Raw genomic sequence first — 25,219 nt, 5'->3', positions numbered from 1 at the left:
ATGGCCATTTTCACAATGTTGATTCTTCCTCTCCATGAGCAAGGAGTATCTTTCCATTTTCTGATATCCTCTTTGATTTCTTTTTTCAGAGTACTATAATTTTCACTGTATAGATCTTTTACTTCTCTCTGATTTTATTTTTGATAACTCTTTATTTTGATTCTTCTTTCTGGCCCACCCTCACCATGGCAGAGTGATCCTTTTAAAGCCTGGGTCAGATCATGTTCTTAACAGAAATTCTCCAATGGTTCCCACCTCAATCCAGAAATGGGTATAAGACCTCGCTGATCTGTCAGTACCCCATTCACCCTCATACACGTTTGCACTCACACACACATGTACACACATATTCTCCCCATCTCTTTGTGTCTCTCTCTGTCTCTTTCCCCCTCTTACACACACACACACACACACACACACACACATACACTCCTCTCCAATCTCACTTTGTTTCTCTTTCCCTTGCTCACCTCCATCATCCTGATCTACTCTGCCCCTTGGACAATACCAAGTATGCTCCTGTCTTAGAGCTTGGAACACTTCCTCATGTGCCCTCTTAGCTCACCTGCAACCTGCTTTCAGACACCCACTCCATTATGCTTGTCCAAGCCTGTCTATTCAAAATTGCAATTCACTCCTCCTCAAGCCATTTTCTCCTGGCATGTATTCTAGCATATATCCATATTTATCAATGGTTGCCTATCTCCTCTGCTGCAATATAAGCCATACAATTGCAAGGATTTCTGCATATGTTGCCTATTATTGTATCCCCTTGGCCTAGACTTAGTATTGAGTAGGTTGCTCATATGTTTGTTGAATAAGTGAATGGACAGTCTCAGGGAAGAAACACAGGAGGATAGAAATAGAGAAAATCTTCCTGAATTCCCACAACTCTAAGCCTCCAGACAACAGAAAGAGAGAAACTTCAAAGAGAGAGGATTTCCTCTCTACCTACCCACTAGAAAAATATTTGAGAGGACTGAAGGAAAACAATGAGGGCAGAGAGTTTGGTGAGTTCTGGAGAGATTCATGCTCCATGGCCAGACCCCCAGGACCCCTGAGGAGGCACACAAGGGTATTTCTTTGCACAGAGGACCAAAATGGTGCACACACCAAGAAAAAGAGGAAAAGCACAGAGATTCAGGACCCAAATGGCCCCCTGGGCAGAAAGGAGAAAGGGCTCAGGGACAACCTGCCTAGGTTGTGTCTTCCTGCATGCTTGTCAGTATGTAACCAAACCAATATGCCCAATCTTCCCAAACCCTTAGCAAGTAGAGTGATCTCTAAATACTGATTGTATTTCCCCTGTCCCGTTGGAACAAAGGTAGAAATCCTGATTAAGTTTTATATGCATAGAATTATATCTCCAGCATGCCAGGGATCTAACTTACTTCATTTTATTTTGTGTTAAAAAAATCTCTAATATTTTCAAGAGTGAGATGAATTTTAAAGAAATATTGGCCCTGTGTCAGGCAGAAGCCAACTCCTCCCTACCTTGAGGACTAGGATAAGCATTCAGTGTCCTCTCATGACCTTGTGCATGATTCTGTAGGGAAATTAGCGATGCATTAGGCAGCTGCACACAGCTGAGTAATCACCATGGCAACCAAAGGACCATCACCTGAGCTTTCTTCCAAGCTGATTTATCAAGAGTGAATTGTGGTTCGTTTCAGAAAATGGAAATGGAAAATTCATATCACCCCCTCTCTCCTCCTTTTTCATGTTTCAATATTGAAGTTCTAAAAGTGGCCCATCTCTCCTCTTCCTAAAATTATTCTAAATCATTTTTTCAGATTTGCTGTCTGACTCATGGATCCTGTGCTTGAAGGATTGGGATAGAATTAGCACACAGCAGTTCCCTTGGGGTCACCCCCCATATCTCATGTTGGCAGCGCTGCTAGAATGGCAGTATGTCCTTGACAAGGCCATTTGTGGACGAGCATATCTCTGGTCTGTTGAATGCAACCCATGACCTCATCACTCTATCACTAGAAAGGACCATAACCAGGATAGGAAAGTTGTCATGTCGGGCTAGACTTGGGATTGTTTTAATGAATAAATGATGACTTTTTCAGCAGACCTTTGTGGGGCCTTTCTCTCTAAACTATCATGTGAAGTAGAAGGCAGTGAAGGGATTTTGGAGTACAATTCACCTGATGGGTTCTTATGGTGATCACACACCTATGAGTCAATGTCCTTCTGTACACAGTTCCAACACCTTAATGAGAAATAAGAAATCAACTACACAATGTGTCTAAAATGCATATTCCTGGAGCCCATCTCCCCAAGATCTGATTCAATAAGGCTGGGTACAGGGCCCAGAAGTTTGAGTTTTAACGAATACCTCTCCCCAAGAAGATCCTTATTTAGGTGTCTTCACAGCACACTGTGAAAAACGTGTCCCAAAGATTTGTCATGAGTAATGACTTTGGGGTAGGAGGACCTGCCTGCAGTAGACATTGCAGCCTTGAGTTAGCGAAAGCCCTCAGTTTTCTCAGCTGTGTTTTCTTTATTCAGGAGATACCTGGAATTCTTGTGAATGAAAAACTGATGCCAAATTACTAACCCTAATATCAAGCAAATATATAGATAAGAAAAAAGTTAACTCTGGAGTCTGTTTCATATTAAAATAGACCTGATTCTTTTAGAAAACTTAGAATAATGATTTTAGGGAGAAACCTTCCATTCTTATATGAAAAGAAAATCCAATTTCCTAGCTTGGCTTTAAAATTGTATAAGAAATGCATTTTATAACTTCTAGGCCTTTAGAGCTGTCATAATAAGAAGCAATATGGGTTTTATGAAAAGTTGTGTTACTTTGCCTTAAGGGTATATGCATGTACATTTTGGGAAGAAAGACTTCAAATCATTCCATATATGGTTGTATTGCACTGCAAAGAAGTGGACAGAATTCAATTAGCTGCTGGAATTTAATTAAGTTTATTTCCAATTATTCCTTTCATAAAAGTAAATTTATAAAACATAAATATTCCTTTCATAAAAGTAAGTTTCATCTTATAGAAAAGCTATGGTTTTTAAAAATACTGAATCATGGGATTTTAGGTTGGGAAATACTTAAGAGAGTCTGCATTCCTATTTCTTAGCATTCATAGATGCCAATGGTCCCACCTAGCCAAAATTCTCAGAACTACTCACCTTGTTGTGCTATGCTAGAGGTTTACCATGCTAAATGTGACTTAAACTAGATCCACTGGGGTTCAAATATATTTGTCACTCAGTTATTTTGCTTACTTGGTTTTTACTATTTGGATTTGACTTCTACAAGTATATCACAAACTCGTTTATTTGTTGTGTTATGTTTTGGGGAGATGTATTAGATAAAGGGAGTTGTTTGAAATAATAGCAAAATAAGCTAACACAGAGACTAATAACAGACATTTTTAAAGCAATAATCACAGGTGATATCTCAGTATACATTAAACTTAACATTTTTAGATTGTTCTGTAATCTTGTTAGAATGACCACCTCAAAGATGTAAGAGGTACATTTATCAAATAAATATTTATTTATTCACTATTCTCATTAATGAAAAAAATAAATTATTTGATGCATGCTTAACTGTCAGCTTTGAAGTTTAACTGGGGTACTTAACAAGAAAATCCAATTTTCTTCCAGTCTCACTCCCTAAGAATTTAGAGGTTTAACTACGTGTTTTTTTAGAAGTTAAAACTTTGGAATTTTTTTCCACTACTAAGGACTGGACCCAGGACCTTCGTGCATGCTGGGTGTTCTACCATTCAGCTCCAACCTCAGCACGATTATTATTTTGGTTGTTAACACAGCCTAAGAAAGAGATTAGTATAAATGAAGTGCTCTGCATTGCCTTCAAGTTCCTGGAAATGCTCCCCCTACTATACAATGGATTCTTACCTCTTTTCATTGTTCTCTTTGCTTCCAGATTAACTACTATATACCAGCACAATCCCAAGCAAAAGCAAAACACCCTGCCAAAGGTGCAAGTGACCAGGTTATGCCATCCCAGAATGCACCCAATCGTCAGCACAGAGATGGTAGGATCTTGTCCAAAGTGCATCTGACCTGGCTCTGAAACGAGTTCCCACAACCAGCAATTGTCGTAAGCCAGACCTTTCAATACTTGGGACAATTTACTCCTGTGAAACATAAAGAAAAAGATTTAAATGCTCTTTGCAATCTCTTGTGGCTCCAAAAACATCATGATTCCTCAATCAACTAGTACTTGGCACCTAGGGACACCCCAAAAATGTGGCTCTGTGAATGGATTTCTCCAGTGTGTATGAAGAGACAGGAGCCCTCTGGCCTCTGTGAGCTTCCATGATCTTCTATCAAAGAATATGCTTTGGAGATGAAAGCCAGCAACTAGTTGTGAAGCACAACTACAGGCATTCTGCATTTAATGACCGAATTGTGTTCCCACTACTAGATCATTCACTGAATTGATTACTAAATGAGTTATATATAATATGTACATTACAATATTCAGAATAAAGAAATGATCAAAGAAAACTCCAATTTGATAACTTTGCTTTTATTTGCATAGCTTACATGCAGTACTGTAATGAATAAAATAACATAAAACTATAGTACTGTACTATACAGTACAATCAGCAATAATTACAGTACTGTACCATAGACAAAGCCGCCATAAGGCCACACTGTTGCTCATGTTCCCGGATGAAGCTCATAAGTCCAAGTCACAGGTCATAAGTGTGCTGCTTTCATTATCTCCAATAGTCATGAAACAGGTAGGTCATTAAACAAGGAATATGTATAGTGAAATATTTATGTAAAAAATATTTTAGTGGAAGCCATTTCAACTTTCATCCTTTCATCAACTATTTCTTAGTTAAATCTAAAAAACTATACTTCTTCATGAATATCTAATATAAAGTTTAATGTTGCTTTTTTGTTGATCTTTCCATAACAACTCATGTGACTCTAGCTAAGGAATCACCTTAGATGAGTAGATTTGAATAATATCTTTCCTGCACCTCATGTTGATTTTGTCTGGCTCTCTGAGCCTGCTACAAAGCTTAACATGTTCTCTTTAACTCCACATACAATGCTTAGTTATTTTATATCAACAACTCATGATTTATTTATTTCAGGGTTTGACACCATGCTGTTATGTGAGCTAACTCACATTTCTTGGAGTAAACACGAGATATCATGCTATCTACTATATCTGAGCTATACTGAAGTAGGTGTGTGTAATTTAATACAGTGCCTAGAACATAGTGGACCTTCAGTAAATGTTTACTGAATGAGTATGGATCACTGAAATATTCTTCCCAGGATGATTCCTTCCCCACCACTTGCGAAGGTCCTTTACCATCCATTCCTGCCCCAGGTAACGAGCCCATGTAGTCACCCCAGACAGACATAGGATGCCACAGCATGATAACTGTCATGGACTCCATACTCCTTACCACTTCTGGCAGATATTGTTAATCTGATTTGAACTAAACATAAGCATATTTCCTGGCCAGCAGTATATTCTCCCTTTGAGTCACAGCTATATATCAACAACATAAAAAAGAGGGTGAGGAGATCTAGAGGAAGCATTCCTAAAATTCATCTGGAACTAGAAGAACCTAGAATAGCAAAAGCAATCCTGGGCAACAAAGGAAAGGCAAGAGGCATCGCAATCCATGACTTGAAATTATATTTATTACAAAGCTACTGTAATAAAATCAGCATGGTACTGGCAAAGAAACAGACCTGAGGATTGATGGAACAGATTAGAAGATGCAGACACAACCACAAACACACTCAGCCACCTTATCTTTAACAAAGGGGCCAAACATATTCACTGGAAGAAAGATAACCTCTTTAATAAATGGTGCTGGAAAAACTGGCTGTCTATATGCTGAGGATTAAAACCAGACTCATGTCTATCACCATGCACTAAAGTCAAAATGGATTAAAGATCTAAATATCAAAACAGAAACACTAAATCTACTGGAAGAGAAAATAGGTAGAAATCTTGAAGACATAGGGGTAGGCAGAGAGTTCATGAACAAAAAACAAACTGCACAAGAAATACGTCAAAGAATCAACAACTGGGATCTCATCCTGTTAAAAAAAAAAAACTTTTGTCCTGCAAAACACATCACCGACAGGGTGAAAAGAAAATTCACAAATTGGGAAAAAATTTAATCAACTACCCATCAGACAAAGGACTTCTATTTAAACACATAAAGAATTTAAAATAATCAAGCCCCCAAATTCAAAGACCCAAACCAAAAATGGGTATCTGAGATGAATACACACTTTTCATATGAAGAAATAAAATTAGCAAATAAATATATGAAAAAATGCTCAACATCATTGATCATTTGAGAAATGCAAATTAAAACAACACTGAGATTCCACCCCAGAAAGAATGGCTATCATCAAAAATCAACCAATAGCAAATGCTGGAGGGGCTGTGGGGAAAAAGGAACCCTTTTCCATTGTTGGTGAGAGGGTAGACTGGTACTACTACTGTGGAAATCAGTGTGAAGATTCCTCAGAAAATTAGGATTAGAGGTCCCATTTGACCCAGCTATTCTCCTTTTGGGTATTTTTCCAGAAGAACTGGAAACATCATACCACAGCAATATATGTGCACTCATGTTTATAGCAGCACAATTTGTTATAGCTAAATCTTCGAAAGAACCCAAATGCCCATTAGCTAAGGAATGGGTGGAAAAGATATAGTATCTTTATTTTTATACCATGGAGTATTACTCAGCTATAAAAAAGATAAAGTTGAGGCTTTTATAGATAAAGGGATGCAACTGGAGACCATACTCATAAGTGAAATAAATCAGACCCACATGTGTAAACATCATATTGTCTCCCTAGTGTAACTGAAAGAGTAAATAAAATCCAAAAGGTACAATAGATACTATGAAAGGGAAAGAAACTTCTCAAAAGTAAAGAACAACTAGGATGAGGGAAAGGAGAAAAGAAAGAAGGAAGGGAAAAAAAATATATATATATATACACAAGATAGCTAAGATAATTGTACTACTAATTTCTGTTAGTTCACTGAAAGGAACAGTTAGTGGTTAATTTTTTTTATTAATCTTGCACACCTATATCTGGCAATCTGAACAACTACTTTGAAGATAACAATATGAAATATAGAAACCATTGTTGATCTCCTATCATCTTGTTTAGAAATTCTGTATCATTTTTAATGTTTTTTAAAATGTTTTATTCTCTTTAAAACAAAAAAAGGCTAAAGAAAGAGGGTAAGAAGGCTCACTTTTTCTGGGCTTTTCAGTGCCTTTTCCAAGTTCAAACATGAACTTAGATCTCTTTCATTGAAAGGCTTTTCCCATCTAGGCCCACGATACCCAGAGCAGCATTCCACCTGACACCATCTGTAAAGACCTTGTGCTCCCAGTATCACCTTAAAATCCTCTTCCAGGTATTACTGGCCTTATGAAAAGTGTTAGAAGCAGCAGACTTCAGACAATTAGGCCCCACACCCCTGTACCCACCATTCCCATAGTGGGGTGAAGAGGGTCCTCCACATATTCACCTCTGCACAAGTCTTATTTGGACATAGGCTTTTACAGGTACAATTAGTTAAGACAAAGTCATACTGGAGTACAATGAACTCTGTATTTTTCTGTTTTTCATTCCTATAATAAAAACCTGAAACTGGGTTCTTTATAAAGAGAAGTTTATTTAGTTCACACTTTTGGAGGCTGAAATTCCAGGATCAAGAGGCCCTCTCTGTTTGGTCTCTGGTGAAAGCCATGTGGTTGTGTCACATCACAGTGGCAGTGTACAACAGGGAGAGATTCGGGGAGCAGTTTGCTCTTTTCATAACAATTCCCTCTTTGGAGAACTGACTCATCCCATGAGACCAATATTAATTCCTTCTGAGGACAATGCCCCAAAGACTTAATGACTTTGTACTCGGCTCCACCTCTTTTGGTTCCACCAATTTGACACTGACACATTTTGGTCTAAGCTTCTGGATCATGAAGTTTTGGGGAACACACTTAAACCATATCTATGTCTTGCAGGACTTAAATCCAGTGATTGGTGTGCATCCACCTAAGGAGAGGAGGAATTGAAGGTATAGTTCAGGGGTAGAGCAACTGCTAACCATGCATGAGGCCCCAGACACCATTTATAAAAGAAAAGGAAAAGTAGAAAGCACAACAGAATCTAGGGGAGACATTCATATAATGACAAAGGCAAAGACTAGAGTGATATAGCTACCAGCCAAGCGATACCAAGCATCATCAATGTTACGATTTGTGTCTGGGTGGCCCCCCAAAGCCACACAGTCATGGGGTGGGCTTTTAGAGTTAATGATTGATTCATGGCCCAACGTTGGAATTATGGATGTGAGTGCTACACCCACCCTGGGTCGGGTAGTTTGCATACAATGTAAGGGAGGGAAAGAGACTACATGCCACTGCTCCTCCTTTTTGCTCTTGTTGCTTTTGCCACCTTCCACCACTATGAACAGTTACCCTCTGCCATGTGCCACTCTGCCTTGGAGCCAGCTGAGTATGGACTGAAACCTCCACAGACCATGAGCTAAATAAACCTTTCCTTCCTTAATTCTGGGTGTCAGGTATTTTGTCTCAGCAATGAGAGAAAAGTAGCCAAGACAAGCACCATTTAAAAAAGAAAAAGTAGAAGACACATACAGAATCTACAGGAGACATTCATATAATGACAAAGGCAGAGACTAGAGTGATACAGCTACCAGCCAAGGGATACCAAGCATCATCAGGAATCTAGGAAGAGGGCAGAAGAGATGTTTTCCCAGAGCCTTTAGAAGGGGAATAGCCCTGCTGATACCTAGATTTTGGACTCCTAACTTCTAGCACTATGAGACACTCCACGTACAATGCCATGGCTCTATAGAATGAAACATTATTAATGACTCACCACAAGGAAGGGAAGGAAAAGAGAAGGAAAAAGAATGCTGAGCACATGCTGCCCTAACAGTAAAGCCCTGAACTAAATGTCTCATGTATACATAATTTTGTTTAATATTCAAATCAAAACCCCGTGAGAGAGTATGTCAGGATGCTCTCAGAACTTGACAAATTTAATATACAAAGGAGGCAATAAGGAGACAGGCACACTGAATTATAAAATAATGATTTTTATATTAAAGAAAAATCTGACATCCCTCATATAGAAAATATGCATATTTATTTGCCCGTGAGTCACATATCAAATGAAGGGTAAGTTTCCCTGAGAACTCATAGCCAGATATCATTAATCTCAAGAAGGTAGATGAATAAAGAAATTGGTAATCACATAGGCAAATCTAAATAGACATTAGCAAAATAGTAACTAACAGCTGTTTGGAAAGAAATAGAAACAAGGTGAAATTAAAAGTATTGGGCATGTAATACATTAATGTGTAACACTGGATGGTTTTGAATTATGCAGCAAAGGAATAGAAATATTAAATGTGTAGCCTTGAGTATGCCTCATAAATATTAAAAAATATATAAAAAGACACTGAAAGAGATTGTAAAGCTTCCCAAGCAGTACAAAAGCTAACAGAAGTGTTCTGTGACTCTTCAACTTGTCTCTACTCCACATGACAGGACCAGAGAAGTGCTGTCTAGCCAATGAATTTACTGTTCCTGATCTCTTTAGCCAGAGGGGTGGGGACAGGGACATGTAGAAACAGGTGGACAGGAAGCTGATCATCCCAACAGAATTCACACCACAAAAAATACATCTGTGTCATGTGGCAAATGAATGCACTTAATATGAAACTACATGAACATGAAGATTGTCTCTGTATTAAAAGCAAGTAGAAGATTTTGATTTCCCAAGTGGTAGCTACCCAGCAACTTTCAGGATCTCCAGATTAATTTGCAATTTAAAAAAAGGATATGATTCACTCCACCATACATATGCCCACACATGGGTGTGTGCACTCTCACACATACACACACACATACACAAATACACAAAGAAAACACCCCACATTGCCCTAACGGTGTCATCTATGTGGCACCATGTGGGAAGCAATGGATGTGTGAGCAAAGCCAGCACTGAAAGTGTCTCTAAACACTTACTCATCCTCCCACTGCCTTCCAAAAACATTGTATTGAGTTTACAGCCTTGAAAATGTAATTACCACTTTTACTCATGGGAGAGTAGATCCTTGAGAGTTTTAACAGGACATACTAGGAAGAGATTCAAATCTCAATGAGGGATGGTTTATTCCAAGAGTAACCCAAGCCTGGGTATATTTTTCTGGTCTCCTGGGAGCCCGGACACTAATAGGGGCTTAGGTCAACCTCTCTTTCAATACCCTGGACATTGTTATATTCCCCTACCTCATCAAAATTGAAAACTAAACCCCACAGAGTACAACTCTAAGCAACTTCATATAGTAAAAGCCTGAAAAAGCTACTTGAAGAAATAATATCTAAAACTTTCTGTCTTTCTGCCATGGTAACTTCACTAACTGGCCTCATAAATGTGGCATTTGCAAGAGCAGCATCTCTGCATATCAGCTGCCTTCGTGGTGTAAGTGGAGGGATACCATGAAGCAGAATATCTAGCCCCAAAATATCTCTCCCATAGTCTGCTACAATGCCTGAAATCCCACAGGAAAATACAAATCTTTTACTTTGAAGGGAGAAACATAAAACAGTTCCGATTAGACAATGATTTAGTAGCATCGTGATGGAAAAGACACAGAATAGGCATATTTTTGCAAGGGAAAAGAAGACCCAGAGTGGGAGATGCTTGTTGGCAGGGCAAGAGAGGATCCTGAGCCCTGTTGTTTCAGAGAAATCCAGCTGAGCGTATGAGAACCAGCCATAAAGTGCTGTGATGCCGACAAAAGAGGCAGACAGATTCAGGACTGTGCAGAGTGCAATTTACTGGGAGACTTGGGTAAAGAAAGATGCCTTTGGCAGCATCAAAACAGGTAGATTCCCACAAATTCCCAGGTCCTATAGTGGTCAGGTCAGAAGTGGCTTCACCCAAGCCAGCATATATCTGTTTTTTCTCAAGCTAATATCAAGCATATCAAGCATATTCCTGGTGCTGATGGCTACAGCGTCCTGGTTATAAAGCTCTCCATATCACTCTAATGGTTTTGTCTATTTATATCATGCTGGGCAACTATGCAGGGAAAACAAACCAGGGCTGCTCAAGGACAATCACGGCTTCTGTTGGGGGGCTTCAGTCAGGTTGTACAGAATCACTGTACTTGTGCATAGGGAAGGGAGGCTAGGGAAGGCAAAGGCGTATGTGGGACACTTCGTTCCTCTACCTATAGCTCAGAAGAGAGAAATATGGCATGTGGGTATGGCTGGGAAAACCAACAGCTAAATACTGACCCTTGTCCTAGAGGAGCTGCTATATATAAATTTGTAAGGAACATATTACTTATATACATATTTTGCTTTGGGGTTAAGTCATGATCAACATGGCCACTTAAAATAGAAAAGTGAAAGCAGAGTCTGTAACTTCAAATTTCACACTCATAGTGGATCTCTTGCATGGTAGCCTGGATTTTTCCAGCTGTGTCTCCTCACCTGCTCCTGCTAGTGGAAGTCAGTTTTGGTTTGGATTTGCCCCAACAACCCTCATGCACTCAGAAGTAGGGGTTTTGGAACATGATTATGGTGACACTATACCTGACTTGCTCTTAGGAGGTGGGAAGGCTGCCCTGATGTAAAGTTTCTCCTTCACTATGCCTCTCTACCTTGCCATTTCTGTTTGACCCTGCCAACCATGGACTGAAACTTCTGAAACGATAAGCCTCTCCTCTTATAAACTGTGGATGTTGGGTATTTTGTCTCAGCAATGAGAAAGTAACTAAGACATCACTATATTCTTGGGAGGGATGCTTGTTAATGAGTGTCAAGGATATAAAACTAAGAAACCTTGTTTTGAGGAATCAGTATCAATAGCATAGTATAAGGCTGAGAATATGTGTTCTTTTTGAAGTCCTTGAGAATTTTTGATGAAACCCTATTAGGGACTACAAATCCACACTACATAATCCCACTGTAAGAATGCAGAATGCAGACTAGATTAATACAACCCATTTCTGTCAGAGTCAATCAGAATCTTCTCCCTCTCCTTTTAGAACTGATGAATATGTCCCCCACTCTCTGTTTCCCTCCTTCCTTCACTCCCTCCTTCCCTCTGTAATGTGTCTCACATGTGCAGAGTACCATTGGAGGAGACTGTTTTCAAGTGCAGATCTTTCTTTCCTAGCAAGTTTAAAAACTCCAGCTTTGTCTTTCAGTTAATGTCTATATTATTAACTGTCTGAGAGGTTGGGAAGGTGGAAATATCTGGTGCAGAAGGGAATAGAAGACTTGTATGTAAGTCCCTAATTGGGTTTTTACTTGCCATGTGACTGTGAGTAGATCACATTATCGCTCTGAAGTTTGATTTTCTCATCTGTAAGATGGGCACATGAATTTTTAGACTGCCAGTGCCACAGGTTGCTAATAGCATCAGAGATCATGAGACTGACTGCACTGTAACCCACAGAGCTACAGAAATATCAGGACCTTCTTGTAGGAGCCATCACATCATCACTGAACCATTTATTCCCTGTGACATCTCTGTGTTTATCAGACTTGTGAGGGAAGTGCCGCCATGTCTCTATCTTCACCACTATTGTCTATTCTCAGTGGACTGAAAGACAGGAACTCACCAAGATGTTGAGAGTCCCAGGTATGCAGTTTACTATGTGTGTACCTTGGGCAAGTTGCATAATCTTTATGAGGTTATCACAAGCAAAAATGGGACTCACGACAGACAATTCCTAGAGCTGTGAGGATTATACACAATAGGCATTTAATACATAATAATTGCTTGCTATGATGAGGCTCTCTGTTCAGAACTATTTTATACTGGATGTGGTGGCACACACCTATAATCCCAGCCTTAGGGAGGCTGAAGCAGGAGAATCACCTCAAGTTCAATCCCAGGCTGAACTACATAGTGAGACCCTGTCTCAAAAAAAGGAAGATATTTTATGAAGGTCCAGAATGATGGCCTGTATCTTTCAGTTTAAAGCCTTTTCAAACTGATACATCTCCTATTGGAAATGTACAAGATACCTCCCTTTGAAGTCATACTAATAGTCTTTTTAATAGGCCTACTTACATTATCTACTTCTTGAGGGAGCTTCAATACTTTTACATCTTTTGAAGAATTTAGAGTTAATAGGGGTTTTTGAAATATTTGAGCAAGGTGGACCTCAACTTTAGCATAGAAAAGAATGGCCATAGCCTTAGACACTAACTTGAATATTTTAACATATATTACAAGAAAAAAATTATATCCCGGTGTAAATATTAATAGTTTTCTTGCCCCACAATTTCTGTTTGGTAAAGTATAAAAACATCACATAACTAGCAGGCCTGCATTTGTAAAAAGTCAACAATCTTGTTGAAAAAACTATTTGTTGCAAACTGTAATTAATGAGGCACCATCTGTGAGAGGCAGTGATCTTCCTATGAGCTGTGACTATCTCGACAAATTGTTATGCTTTGTAGCACAGATGGGAAAGAGAAAAGCGTGTAACTAAGCAGAAGGGTGGTATGAATTATCTGATCAGTTGCATATGCTATGTGATTTTAAAATTTTTATTTATTATCTAGTGTAAAGATACTCATTTTCACATTCTTTCTAGAAAACTTTATTTAAAATCTATACCTTGGGGCTGGGGATTTAGCTCAGTGGCAAAGCACCTGCCTGGCAAGCGCAAGGTCGTGAGTTCGGTCCCTGGTACCGGAGAAAAGCCAAAAAAAAAAAAAAAAAAAAGAACAAAATCTATATCTTACTTTTGTTGGATTTCATTCTTTTGCATGTGTGTTGGGTGGCGGTTTACTGTGGACCGAACTCAGGGCCTTCACACTGAGCCACAGCCCTAATTGTTTATTTTTTATTTTGAAACAGATTTCTATAAGTTGCCAAGTCACCCAGTCTGAGCTCAAAGTCGCAATCCTCTTACCTCAGCCTCCCAGAATGCTCGTATAAGAGCATACACCACCACATTCAGCCCCTACTCTATATTTTCAATTTGATTTAAGATATTGTCTCCAGAACAGTTCTTACAAAAACCTTCCACATTCCAGGACTTTTCTACTCCACCAAAGTTAGTTTGTATAACTAGCTTACTCTTACTACCACTGCCCAAATCCTACCCAGCCAAATTCAATTCTAGTGTCTCCAAAATATATTCACCCATTAGCAATGCCTGGAATGCCTCTCCATAGCCTTTGTTTCCTCTCTTGTTATCAAAATTCTGCGTATTCTTCAAGTTAAGGCATTCCAGTTTTCTTATATGTTCACAACGGTTATTCACTAAAAAACAAAATTAGAGAGCTCCTAAACTTTCATAGCACTTACCTTGCTTGAAAAAATAACCTGGTACTTCAGTTAACTAAGATATTTGAATTTTTAAAAAATCAGATCTAACATGAGAGAAAATAGAGGTCACAGAAATGAATTCTTATAGTACAGCCTTCTGATTCTTGAAAAAAAAAAAAGGTCAAAAACATTTGTTGGAAAAAAGACATCCTCTTTAACAAATGGTTCTGGGAAAACTGGGTATCCATATGTAGAAGACTGAAACTGGACCCTATATCTTTTCGTGTATTAAAATCAGTTCAGAGTGGATCAAAGACCTAGTTGTAAGACCTGAAACTTTGAAATGTTAAGAAGAAAACATAATGGAAACCATAGGCATTGGCAAACAGAGGAAAAAATAGCAAGAATCAAGTGGGATTACATCAAATTTTAAAGTTTCTACACAGCAAAGAAAATGCTCAACTTAGAAGAGTTAACCTACAGAATGGGAGAAAAACTTTGGCAGCTACTCTTCTGATCAAGAATTAATATCTAGAATATTTAAAGAACTCAAAAATTTAACACTCAAAAAAAATCCAATTAATAAATGTGCAAATGAATAGATAATTCTGAACAGAATGGTGAATTAGTATATTAAAAAGACTCAACAACTTTAGCCATTAGGTAAATGCAACTAAAAATTAGGCTGAGATTTTATCTCACTGCAGTCAGAATGACTATCATCAAGAAGAAAAACAACAATGAATGCTGACGAAGATACAGAAAAAAAGGAACACTTTTATGCTGCAGGCAGGAATTGACATTAGTACAGTCACTATGGAAGTCAGTATGGCAGTTCCTCCACAATCTAAAAACAGAGACATCATTTGATGTGGCTACTAATGACTACTACTACTATTAAGCAAAATCCCAAAAGAAATGACCTACTACGGTGATACCTGCATACACGTTTATTGAAGTATAATTCACAACAGCTAAGGTATGGAAACAGCCTAAGTACCAATGAGCAAAGGAATGGCAAAAGAAAATGTGGTATGTATACACAATGGGATAATATTCAGCCATAAAAAAATAATGAAATCATGTTATTTGCAGGAAAATGAGTGGACCTGGATGGAGACTATTATGTTAAGCAAAACAAAAGTGAAATATTGAGTTTTTTCTCTCAGATGAGGAATCCAGATGAAGCGGAAAGAGAGACAGAGAGGGAGAACATAAAAGTAGAAGGAAGATTAGTAGAGCTGAGGAAGGGCTTCAGAGGAAACGGAAGGAACGAAAAACAGGGTGAAGAGGTGAAAATAATCAAAGTATGTTTACACATGTACCGATATGCCCAAATGAAGCCTATTATGTGTAATTAAAATGCCCTAATAAAATAAAAATAAGGTCTATTGAAGAATAATCTACTTATAGTAAAACTGACTTTTGGTAAGAGTATTGAGTTCTATGAGGTCTTTTACAAATAATTTTATTGAGGCATAATTATCATATAATAAACTGCAAATAATTAAAGTTTGGTATGACAGTGACACATGTATACACTGATGAAACCATCAACACAATTCAGAAACACATCCATCACCTTCAAAAACATCCTCATACCTCTTTCTGGTCTCTCCCTCCGCTTCCTTCCTGCAACAAGCAACAAGGATCCATCCTGTCAGTATGCATTAGTTTGCATTTTCTAATATTTTATACAAATGAGATGATGTGGTATGTGCTTGTTTTTTGTTTGTCCTCTTTCACTCAGACTAATTATTTTGATATTCACCCATCTTGTCATGTATTTTCAATAACTCATTCTGTTTTATTGCTGAATAGTATGTGTGGCTATACCATAGTTTGTTTATCCATCCGTCAGCCGTCAGACATTTGAATTCCCTGTAGTTTGCAGCTATTACAAATAAAGTTACCATGAGCATTCATATCCAGTTCTTAAGTGTATGCTTTCCAAGTCTGAGCTGTTCTACATGTTAACAGTCACTTGATATGGTCCATTTCTTTAATTATTCTAATTTGACTTTAGTTTTCATTTTCTTAATGACTCTAATATTGTATTTGCAAATATTTTCTCTCACATACTGGCTTATCTTTCCATTCTCTTAATAATGTTTTTTGAAGCAGAGATGTGGTTAATTGTTGTGAAGTCAAATTTATGAGCATTTTCTTCTTGTGGACAGCTTTGATATTGTAACTAAAAAACCACTGTATAACTCAAACTTACAAACATTCTCTCCCATTTTTTTCTAAAAGTTTTACACCTGAAAGTTATTCATTTGACTATTGCCCATTTAGTATTAACTTTTGTACCTGGTATAAGTTATGAAGAAAAGTTAATTTTTTTGCAAGACAGTGAATCGTTTCAACATATTGAAAATATTATCCTTTCTCCACGGAACTGTCTTTGCATCTTTGTCAAAAATGTTTTCAGAGGTGTAATTCAGCCGCAGAGCACTTACCAAGTAATGATGAGGCCCTGGGTTCCAGACCCAGCATGGAAAACACTGTTTTCCACACATATATATGCTTCTATTTCTAACTCTTTATTCCATTTCATTGATCATTTGCCTATATTGATAGGAATACCACACAGTATTGATTCTGTACTGATTATGGTAGCTTTAAAATAAGCCTTGAAATCAGGTGATGTTAATCACAAAAAATTTTTTCAACACTGCTTTATTATTTTTTTAAACTTCTGTATTAGTTTTAGAACTAACCTGCCAACTTCTATAAAAAAAGGTGAGATTTTTATTGAGACTATGTTGACTTATAATTTGGGCGGAAACACTTTAACAGTATTGGGTCTTCCAACCTATAAGCACAGTATCTCTCTTCACGTATTTACAGCCTCTTTAATTTCTTGTAACAGTATTTTATAGAAATCATATACATGGATACATATGATCAAATTTGTACTAAGTACATATCATATTCTCGATGCTGTTGTGAGTGGTATTACTTTTGTAATTCCAATTACCAACTGTTGATTGTGAATTGATGGAGACCACTACAAAGCAGCTCTGAGCAGGATTTAATATTAACCAAATGGCTTTCCATGTTCCCTTGCGAGCCTGTCCATGGCCTAGGCCCCTTGTGTAAGGTCACAGCTGAGGATGCCTGGCTCCAAACTCAATTAACTAAAAGGAGAAAGCAGCTGAAGGCTCCGCACTCCTACAACAAATGTCAACTTGGAGATAAGACAGTCTCCCATTTAGCATACTTTACTACCTGGGGAAGTCTTTGAACTGTCTTCCAAGATTCTGCCCAGATTCCCATGTTTTCTTCTGTATCCCCCTCCTTTGTTTGAAAACCAAATAAATACAGCCACCCAGAGAAGATCTTTGTCTTAGCCCCCAGAGAATCTCAAATTCTGTTAGAGGGTTTGGATCCTCCTGGAGTCCTAAAATCATACCACTTGACTCTTTTATGTAAGACTTAAGACAGACATACACGCCTTTGGAGGACTGCAGGCCTGATCAGTCTGCAATAACTAAGGAATTATATTAACGCATTAGTAACTATATAGAGTTTACTTTGACATCAAAAGAGTAAAATGATAATCTCACAAAAATGTTTTTATTCAGCTAAAGACAAGGCTAATGCCATTTGCATGGAAGGATGTGCAATTGTTTTCAAAACTGCAATTGTTTTCAAATTGCTAAAGAAGTTTTTTTTTTTTCCCTCTAATCTGAGCCTCTGTGACCATTTTGGAATTCTGGGATGTATCATGGAACATTCCAGTTTTATACTCTTAGAATTTAAAACTGCATGAGGCTGGGCACTGTGGTACTCATTCTTCTGGCCACTTAAAAGGCAGAGGCAGAAAGACTGCTTGAGAACTGGAGTTCAAGGGCAGCCAGGGCAACATAGCAAACAGCTGTCTCACAAAACCAAACAAAAACACTATGCGGTAATAGCTTTCTTTCTAAACTCAGTATCTGGGTTCAATACTTCCCACAGTTGAGTTCTACCACATTCTTTCTAAAGTCTTAATTTTTTTAAATGCTTGAACTCAATCCCCATTGGAAGCTTTTGACAGAAATCCTTCAGATTAAGAAAGTTGGTGTAGAAACAACTTTAAAAATATAGTAATATGTTATCTTTAACTTTCCTATCTCTGGGTCATATCCTGATGGCTATCTCTAATAACCTGCTGAATACTCTGATCCTGGGAAATACCATTCCAAAATGCACAAAAGAGTCACTACCACACAGGAACGGCTCCGAATTGACACATTTGGGAAGGAGGAAGAACTTCTAGCCTCAGCAGTTACTTGGCTCAGGCAGCCCTCTTGCCAGATTTCATTTTCATCAGTTGGAAGTAAGCTCAATGGTATGAATTCTGGTCCAACAATTCGTATCTATGGATTGCACACCCCTTTATCCCTAGTAGAAGACAACAGTTAGTGGTCTTTCTACAGAAATGTTAGGACAGAAGCCAGAAGATACGCAACCTAAAAGTAGCTTTGCTACAAAGACACACACAGCTCCTGATGCACAGTATCTGTATGTTGTCATTCAGTTCTCAGCCATCCTGACCCATTCTTCACATCACTGCTGAAACGAACAACATAAATTCAAGATGAAAGTCTGTCCCCGTCACCTTAGCAGCACTGAATGCTTTGGGTTTTTGCTGTGCTAACATTCATTTTATATGGTAATAGCTCTATTTACAAGAGAAACATTGAGAGACGGTTAAATATAAGGTTTCAGAGCTCATACTCAAGAGGCTATGGTGCTCACTTTTGAATCTCAGCTCTGACAATTATTAGCTTAACTCCTTTAATACAGCACTGCAACAGACTGCAATGGGAATGAAATTAATTAATTCACACACAGTGCTTAGAACACTTGGGCATATTCACTATCCTCAGTGTCAGCTCTTATTCTTAGCTCTTACTTTAAATGTACTAATAAAAGTATTTGCATTATATAGTTTGAACTTAAATAATGAACATAGTATGAGGAAATTTGATAGCACTTAAGGAAATTCTCAAGTGCTAAACAAGCACATATCAGGGAGAAGCAAAAAAGGTTCAAGTCTGAAGCTGGGGAAAAGATCTTGGGTTCTAGTTGCACCTGTCCCACCAAACAGCTGTGTGAACCAGGGCCTTGCCCCCTTTGTCTATGGCACAAAAGGACTTCCTTATACATTTTCTGAAGGTCCCTCTACTCTCTAACAATCTATAATTCCTTGAATTCGATTTGTTTTCTTTCTATTAGTGAGGTAGTATTATTTATACAAATATGAATAGAATGTAAATCTCAAAATTTTTATGAAGCTAAGAAATAAAAAAAAAAATGGTACAGACAGATCCCAAGATAAGGTGTGAGTGGCTCGGATTTTACACGTGTCCTTGTGTGATCACTTTAATAAGAGCTCCATTCAGTAAGGTCAAGAAGTTCAAGCACTTTCCCAGGACTTCACAGCCTTTCCTGGGGCTGACTACAGGTGGACTCCAATCCTGATATTCTTACTGTAATAATATGATCTTCTATAAATGCCTTTTCAGGAAAAAAACAAAATCAGTAGTGTATTTTAAATGACTTCATTTATAAGAATACAAAACTTCTCAAAAACAAAAAAAACAAAAAAAAAGAATACAAAACTTCTGAAAAACTTATTTCATTTGAGATGAATAAAACAAAAACCCATGAAAATGACAGAATGTTAATGTTGTATATATTCGTTTATTTCAAAGCATAATATAGAATCATAAAATATTTGATTAGAAAAGTTTGAAAAACAATTTTTCGCCTCTGCGTAGGATAAAGACACACAATTAGTTTTAAAGGCAGATTTCAGACTTCTTAAGTCATATGATGCCTGATGCTTAAGGATTTTAAAAATATACAATTATGAAAATTTGAGGCAATGATTAACATGGTAAACATAAACAAACATCTACCATATAATGTGAGAGTTTTCATGATCTATTTTGTAAATACTTTAATCCTGTATTTCGTACTGTTCTTTTATAAAATCTTATTATGAAGTTTTCATTATGCATTCTAGTGAAAACTCTCTTATATGACATCTTCACTAAGCAGTCTGCATAGCATATATTATACTGTAGATGTACACACACATACTACTTTTTTCCATGGTATAATATCTTTCCATAAGAACATAGCTGATCTCAAGAACAATCAGAGCATAGCAAAATGCTGCTTTAATTGTTTAATTAATTGTTGTGTATCCACATGATCGGGAAATGCTGCTTCTGCTTTCTGTGCAGCAACGTAACTTCTCTGCAGATCTCCAATCTGTAAAGAATACCAGAATAAGACCGGAAAAAAATGAGTTCAGAAGTGAAAAAAAATACTATGTGGATGCTGTAGAAATGCAAAGGGCTCTTAAAGGTTACTTGTTTAATGATGCTACTTAAATTTTAGAATTCTCTCACCTAGGTTATCTTGAAAACTACATGAGAAAAATAACCAATTATATCATTTATGCTGCACTATAGCTGTCTAGTTATAAATTCACAAATCTGTGTTTTCTTCCTGTCACCGACAGTATCATACACATGAAATGACATTTGAATGCCTAAACCACCAGCTTTATATAGCTTAGGAAAACTATTTGTAACATACTACAAGACATGTTTTGATTAGAGTATTATCTTTTAGACAGGAAATTCAAGCAAAAAGGTCTGTATTTAAAACATAATGATGTGCTCTGAGAGGTTTTAAAATGTGCCTGTTTTTAAGATTATACCTGTTTTTAAGATTATAAAGAGTATCTCTGATTTCCAATGAACTCTGCGTTAAAGTCCAGTCCCACAGAAAAACACACATACTACTGGAATCACTGAATATATCTTGATTTGTGTATGCACTTGTAAAAAGTTGTAATTTTTAGTACACACACACACACACAAACCATAGGCAATTCAACTCCGGTGGTTCTTTTGGTACCATGTATACTTATGTATTAAAACATAACTGGACAGAGTGGCACACGCCTGTGTTCTAGCACTCAAGAGTCTGAGGCAGGAGGAAAATGAGTTTATGGCCAGCCTGGGCTACATAACAAGTTCAAGGCTGGTGTGGATGATATAGAAAGACCCTGTCTCAAAAAAAAAAAAAAAAGGAAAGAAACTCATAAATTGTTTCCTTTAGAAAATGATAATGTCACAACATTTCATTTCTTTTTTTTGTTTGTTTGTTTGTTTGTTTTTTTGTTTTTTTCTGGTACTGGGAATTGAACTCACAACCTCGTGCTTGCCAGGCAGGTGCTGTGCCACTGAGCTAAATCTTCAGCCCCTATCACAACATTTCTTAACACTTTTCTTTCAAGGAAATGTAGTCATGTGCCTAAATAATACCTCATTTGAGTTATAAATTATTAAAATGTGCTTATCTTTCTGAAAGTAGTCAAGCCTTCTTCTGCTCTAACTAACTACGCAGCAGTAGACGCCGTGAGAAACACACAGGCATCATAGATCTGGGTGTAAATTTGAAAGCTGCCACTGCAATGTGATTGAGGGGTGTCCTTCAATGTCTATGAGGCTTGGGTTCCATTAGAGCATAAACTTCATGAAACAGATAGAGATTGCCATCTGCTTTATTCACTGCTACATCCTCTATGCCAACAACCCAGCCTAGCATTTGCAGAGGTTCAATGAAGGAAATATCAGTTGTATACTAAAATGACCAGGGAAGGGAAGTGACATTCTGTTGGGGGTTGGGGGGAAATCAGAAAGGATGTGAAAACCTACAACAGTGGCTGGTACTTTTCAATCATTCCAAAAATCACAGTTTATGAATTGCAGTTTTTTCCATTTTCAAAACAGAAATGAGAGTATGGATCGCCTCATATTCATGCTACAAAAATAATCTTTTTTACATATTTGGTTAATAAAGACTCTAACATCAAACAATTTTAACCGTTTTTGTATCTTCAAGGTAGACTCACCTTCCTCGTTAAAGGGAGGTTTCAAAGCAAAAGTTAGTCATGAGATTTCTCCAGTTTCATCTTATTAACGAAGTTTATGTGATCCCTTTCAACCTTCAGATATTAATGGACTTGTGACAGAGTATCAACAGTCCCATTACCCTCATACTGTTCATAATTAAAATAGTTTTCACTAACATCCCTAATTTTATAACAACTGTGCCAGAGACATTACGGTAATATTTGCTGTAAAAGCCAAACAAGGAATCACTGAATGAGTATTTTTTTTCAATAATTAAACATCACTTTTAAAACATAAAATATTTCACCTGCAACTTATAATAGTGTTTAGTTAATACCCAATGATAAAGTTTATTTTAAATTGCCCCTTAAAGCAAATATCTTTGTATATAGAATAAATGAGAGGGTTTTTTTTTTTTTTCATTTTTTCTTTTTTTTAATTTTAAAGAGAAAAAAACAAATGATACAGAATTTCAAACAAGATGAATCATTTCTTTCAGACTGAAAAATCAACCTTCTGTTCAGGAAGATAAAGTTAGAATTTTCTTGTTTATCTGTATTTTTAAGCCATGAAAGTACAAGAAACAGGGCTGGGGATTTAGCTCAGTGGCACAGCACCTGCCCGGCAAGCGCAAGGTCGTGAGTTTGATCCCCAGTACCGGAAACAAAACAACAAAACAAAACAAAACAAAAAGAACAAGAAGCAGATCGGATGATAAATTAATAAAGGAACAGACTACCTTATCAGATATTGTTGCAAAGTTAAAATGTGGTTCATACATATGGGGTGCCAAAGATGATGCAGTTTGCAGTAGTGCTCTTGCCTGCAAAAAAAACAAAAGATATACCAAAGGCATGTGAGCATCACCAGTATTATACATGTGATTTTTTTTTTTGGTTAAAAAGAAATTCTATATCTATGATAGGACCTAAAGAAGTATGATCCTGTGATATGTACACATGACATGTCTCATGAAATACAATGAATGACCTTTTTTGAAATACAGTTAACTACTCATATCTTGACAAAATTATGTTAATAATAAGTACCTCAAAAGACAGAAGCAATAAGAGAATTAAAAATTTAGAGTAGATTTAGACTTATTTTATGCTAAGGATACATAGAGAGAGAGGGAAGGGGAAAAGGAGGGGAGGAGAAAGGGAAGTAAAAAATAACTAAGTTTATTACATTTCCCAACTCCCCACAATAAATATAATCATTACTAGGGGCTGGGGATTTAGCTCAGCGGCAAAGCGCCTGCCTGGCAAGAGCAAGGTCGTGAGTTCGGTTCCCGGTACCTGAGAAAAAACAAACAAACAAACAAACAAAACCCTACCAACAAACCATAATAAATTTCAAAGCCTGAGGATCTGTGCTGGACAACAGTAAGCAAGTATAGATTACACCGCTGACTGGTTTTCTAAAAGAAATAGCAATGGAAAATGATAAGCTTTCTGTTCTTGAAATTCCCTGAAACACAAAATCCACATTATTTTTCTGGCCCTTGCAGGCTCAAAGGATCATATATTGCAGAGGCCACTGAGTGGCATACTATGCTCATATATGTTGTCAACACTATAAAACATAAGAAGCTGCTGAACAAATTTCCAATTTGTAGTTAAACACAAAACTTGCATCCATGACCCTGAGGGACAAATTCATGTACCCTTTGAAAATGAAAAATACAGGGATATCATATAAGATGGTAGGTATTCATAATAAAATGAGGTTAGTATAAAGCCTTTTGCTAAAATAGGTCAAATTAATTTTATCCTAGACAAACTATACGTAGTAGGAGGGAAAGAAAGTCACCAACATTGAAACAGAAACAACCACGAAAGTACTTGCTTCATGCCGACCTGAGCAAAGTTTGAGGACAAAATACATGTCCACTTTGGAATAATGTTCATAAAGTACAAATCAGAGAACTTATGCGATGAAGTTATGTCTCTGCCCTTGTTACCAATGTGTCTGGAAGAACAAGTGCCTGTGCCAGCACGCTGTTCACTGTGTCTGTAACCCTGTCTACGACGACTGACCCTCTCTGAGGCTCCAGCTCTTTACCTCTAATGCGGCGGACGTAATAATATATACCCTTAATAGCCATTAACATTGTGGGAGTATAATTAGCTTTTCGCTATGTATACAGTAATAGCACAACTAGTACATAGTACATCTATGATATGCTCAATACCATGCTTGGACTTTATATAGATCACCTACCCCTCTCACGTCACATTCAGGGAAGACTGTGAGACAAGAGGAAGGGAATGGGGAAAGGAGGAGAGGAGCGCAAATGACGCAACCGACGGTATAAGGGGGTCGGACTATGGTCAAAGTTTGTTATAGCACATATGAAAATGCCCACAGTGAAAGTCAGTATTCTGTGTAGCTAATATGTGCTAATAAATATACCTTCTGGTAAGTACTATTATTACCCTACTTCACTGAAAGTCCAATTATTCCACAAATATTGACTGGGCACTTGAACATGTGCTGGGCACTGTTTCTTTCTTTTTTTTTTTTTTTCTGCTTACATTCCGTTTTTTTTTTTAATTTTAAAGATAAAAGAACTGAAACATATTAACAGACATAAATAAAACATAAAAACGAAAGCAATAGAGAATTTCAGACAAGGTGATAGGAAATTAACAATGGTTGTTGTATTACATATTGGTATCTTCACACTGGTTACTCAGATAAACAAATATAGGCCTGTAGATTGGTCAAACAATTAAACATTAACTGTTCCTTTTCAATAACACAATAGAAATTACTAGTACAATTATTTTAGGTATCTTGTATGTATATATATTTATAGTTTTCTCTACTTTTTTCTTTTCTCTTTTCCCTCATCCCAGTCATTCTTTCCTTTTGAGCAGTTTCTTTCCCTTTCACAATATTGACTGTACCTTTTAGATCTATTTACTCTTTCAGGTTCCTAGAGTAGGGAGATA

General features: G+C 37.2%; 1 protein-coding gene and 1 long non-coding RNA gene across 2 annotated transcripts in view; one reads left to right on the top strand and one right to left on the bottom strand.

The window, feature by feature from the left end:
• LOC102009219 overlaps positions 1–4,509 on the top strand; it is an 18,003-nt gene extending 13,494 nt beyond the window's left edge. The window contains exon 3 of the long non-coding RNA XR_261927.2: positions 3,920–4,509. This is a non-coding gene — a long non-coding RNA (uncharacterized LOC102009219). The remainder of the gene's footprint in view (positions 1–3,919) is intronic.
• A 15,502-nt stretch (positions 4,510–20,011) lies between these two features.
• Ttc8 (tetratricopeptide repeat domain 8) overlaps positions 20,012–25,219 on the bottom strand; it is a 55,849-nt gene continuing 50,641 nt past the window's right edge. The window contains exons 13-14 of the mRNA XM_005390265.2: positions 23,002–23,085; positions 20,012–20,607 (exon numbers count right to left, since the gene is read on the bottom strand). Of these exons, the coding sequence (XP_005390322.1) occupies positions 20,491–20,607; positions 23,002–23,085 (201 nt within the window). The 3' untranslated portion in view covers positions 20,012–20,490. The remainder of the gene's footprint in view (positions 20,608–23,001; positions 23,086–25,219) is intronic.

The sequence above is a fragment of the Chinchilla lanigera genome, unplaced genomic scaffold, assembly GCF_000276665.1.
Source record: "Chinchilla lanigera isolate Chin_1 unplaced genomic scaffold, ChiLan1.0 scaffold00037, whole genome shotgun sequence".
NCBI lineage: Eukaryota > Metazoa > Chordata > Mammalia > Rodentia > Chinchillidae > Chinchilla > Chinchilla lanigera.
The sequence above is the reverse complement of the archived record's forward strand: the minus strand, read 5'-3'. Positions and strand labels throughout refer to the sequence as shown.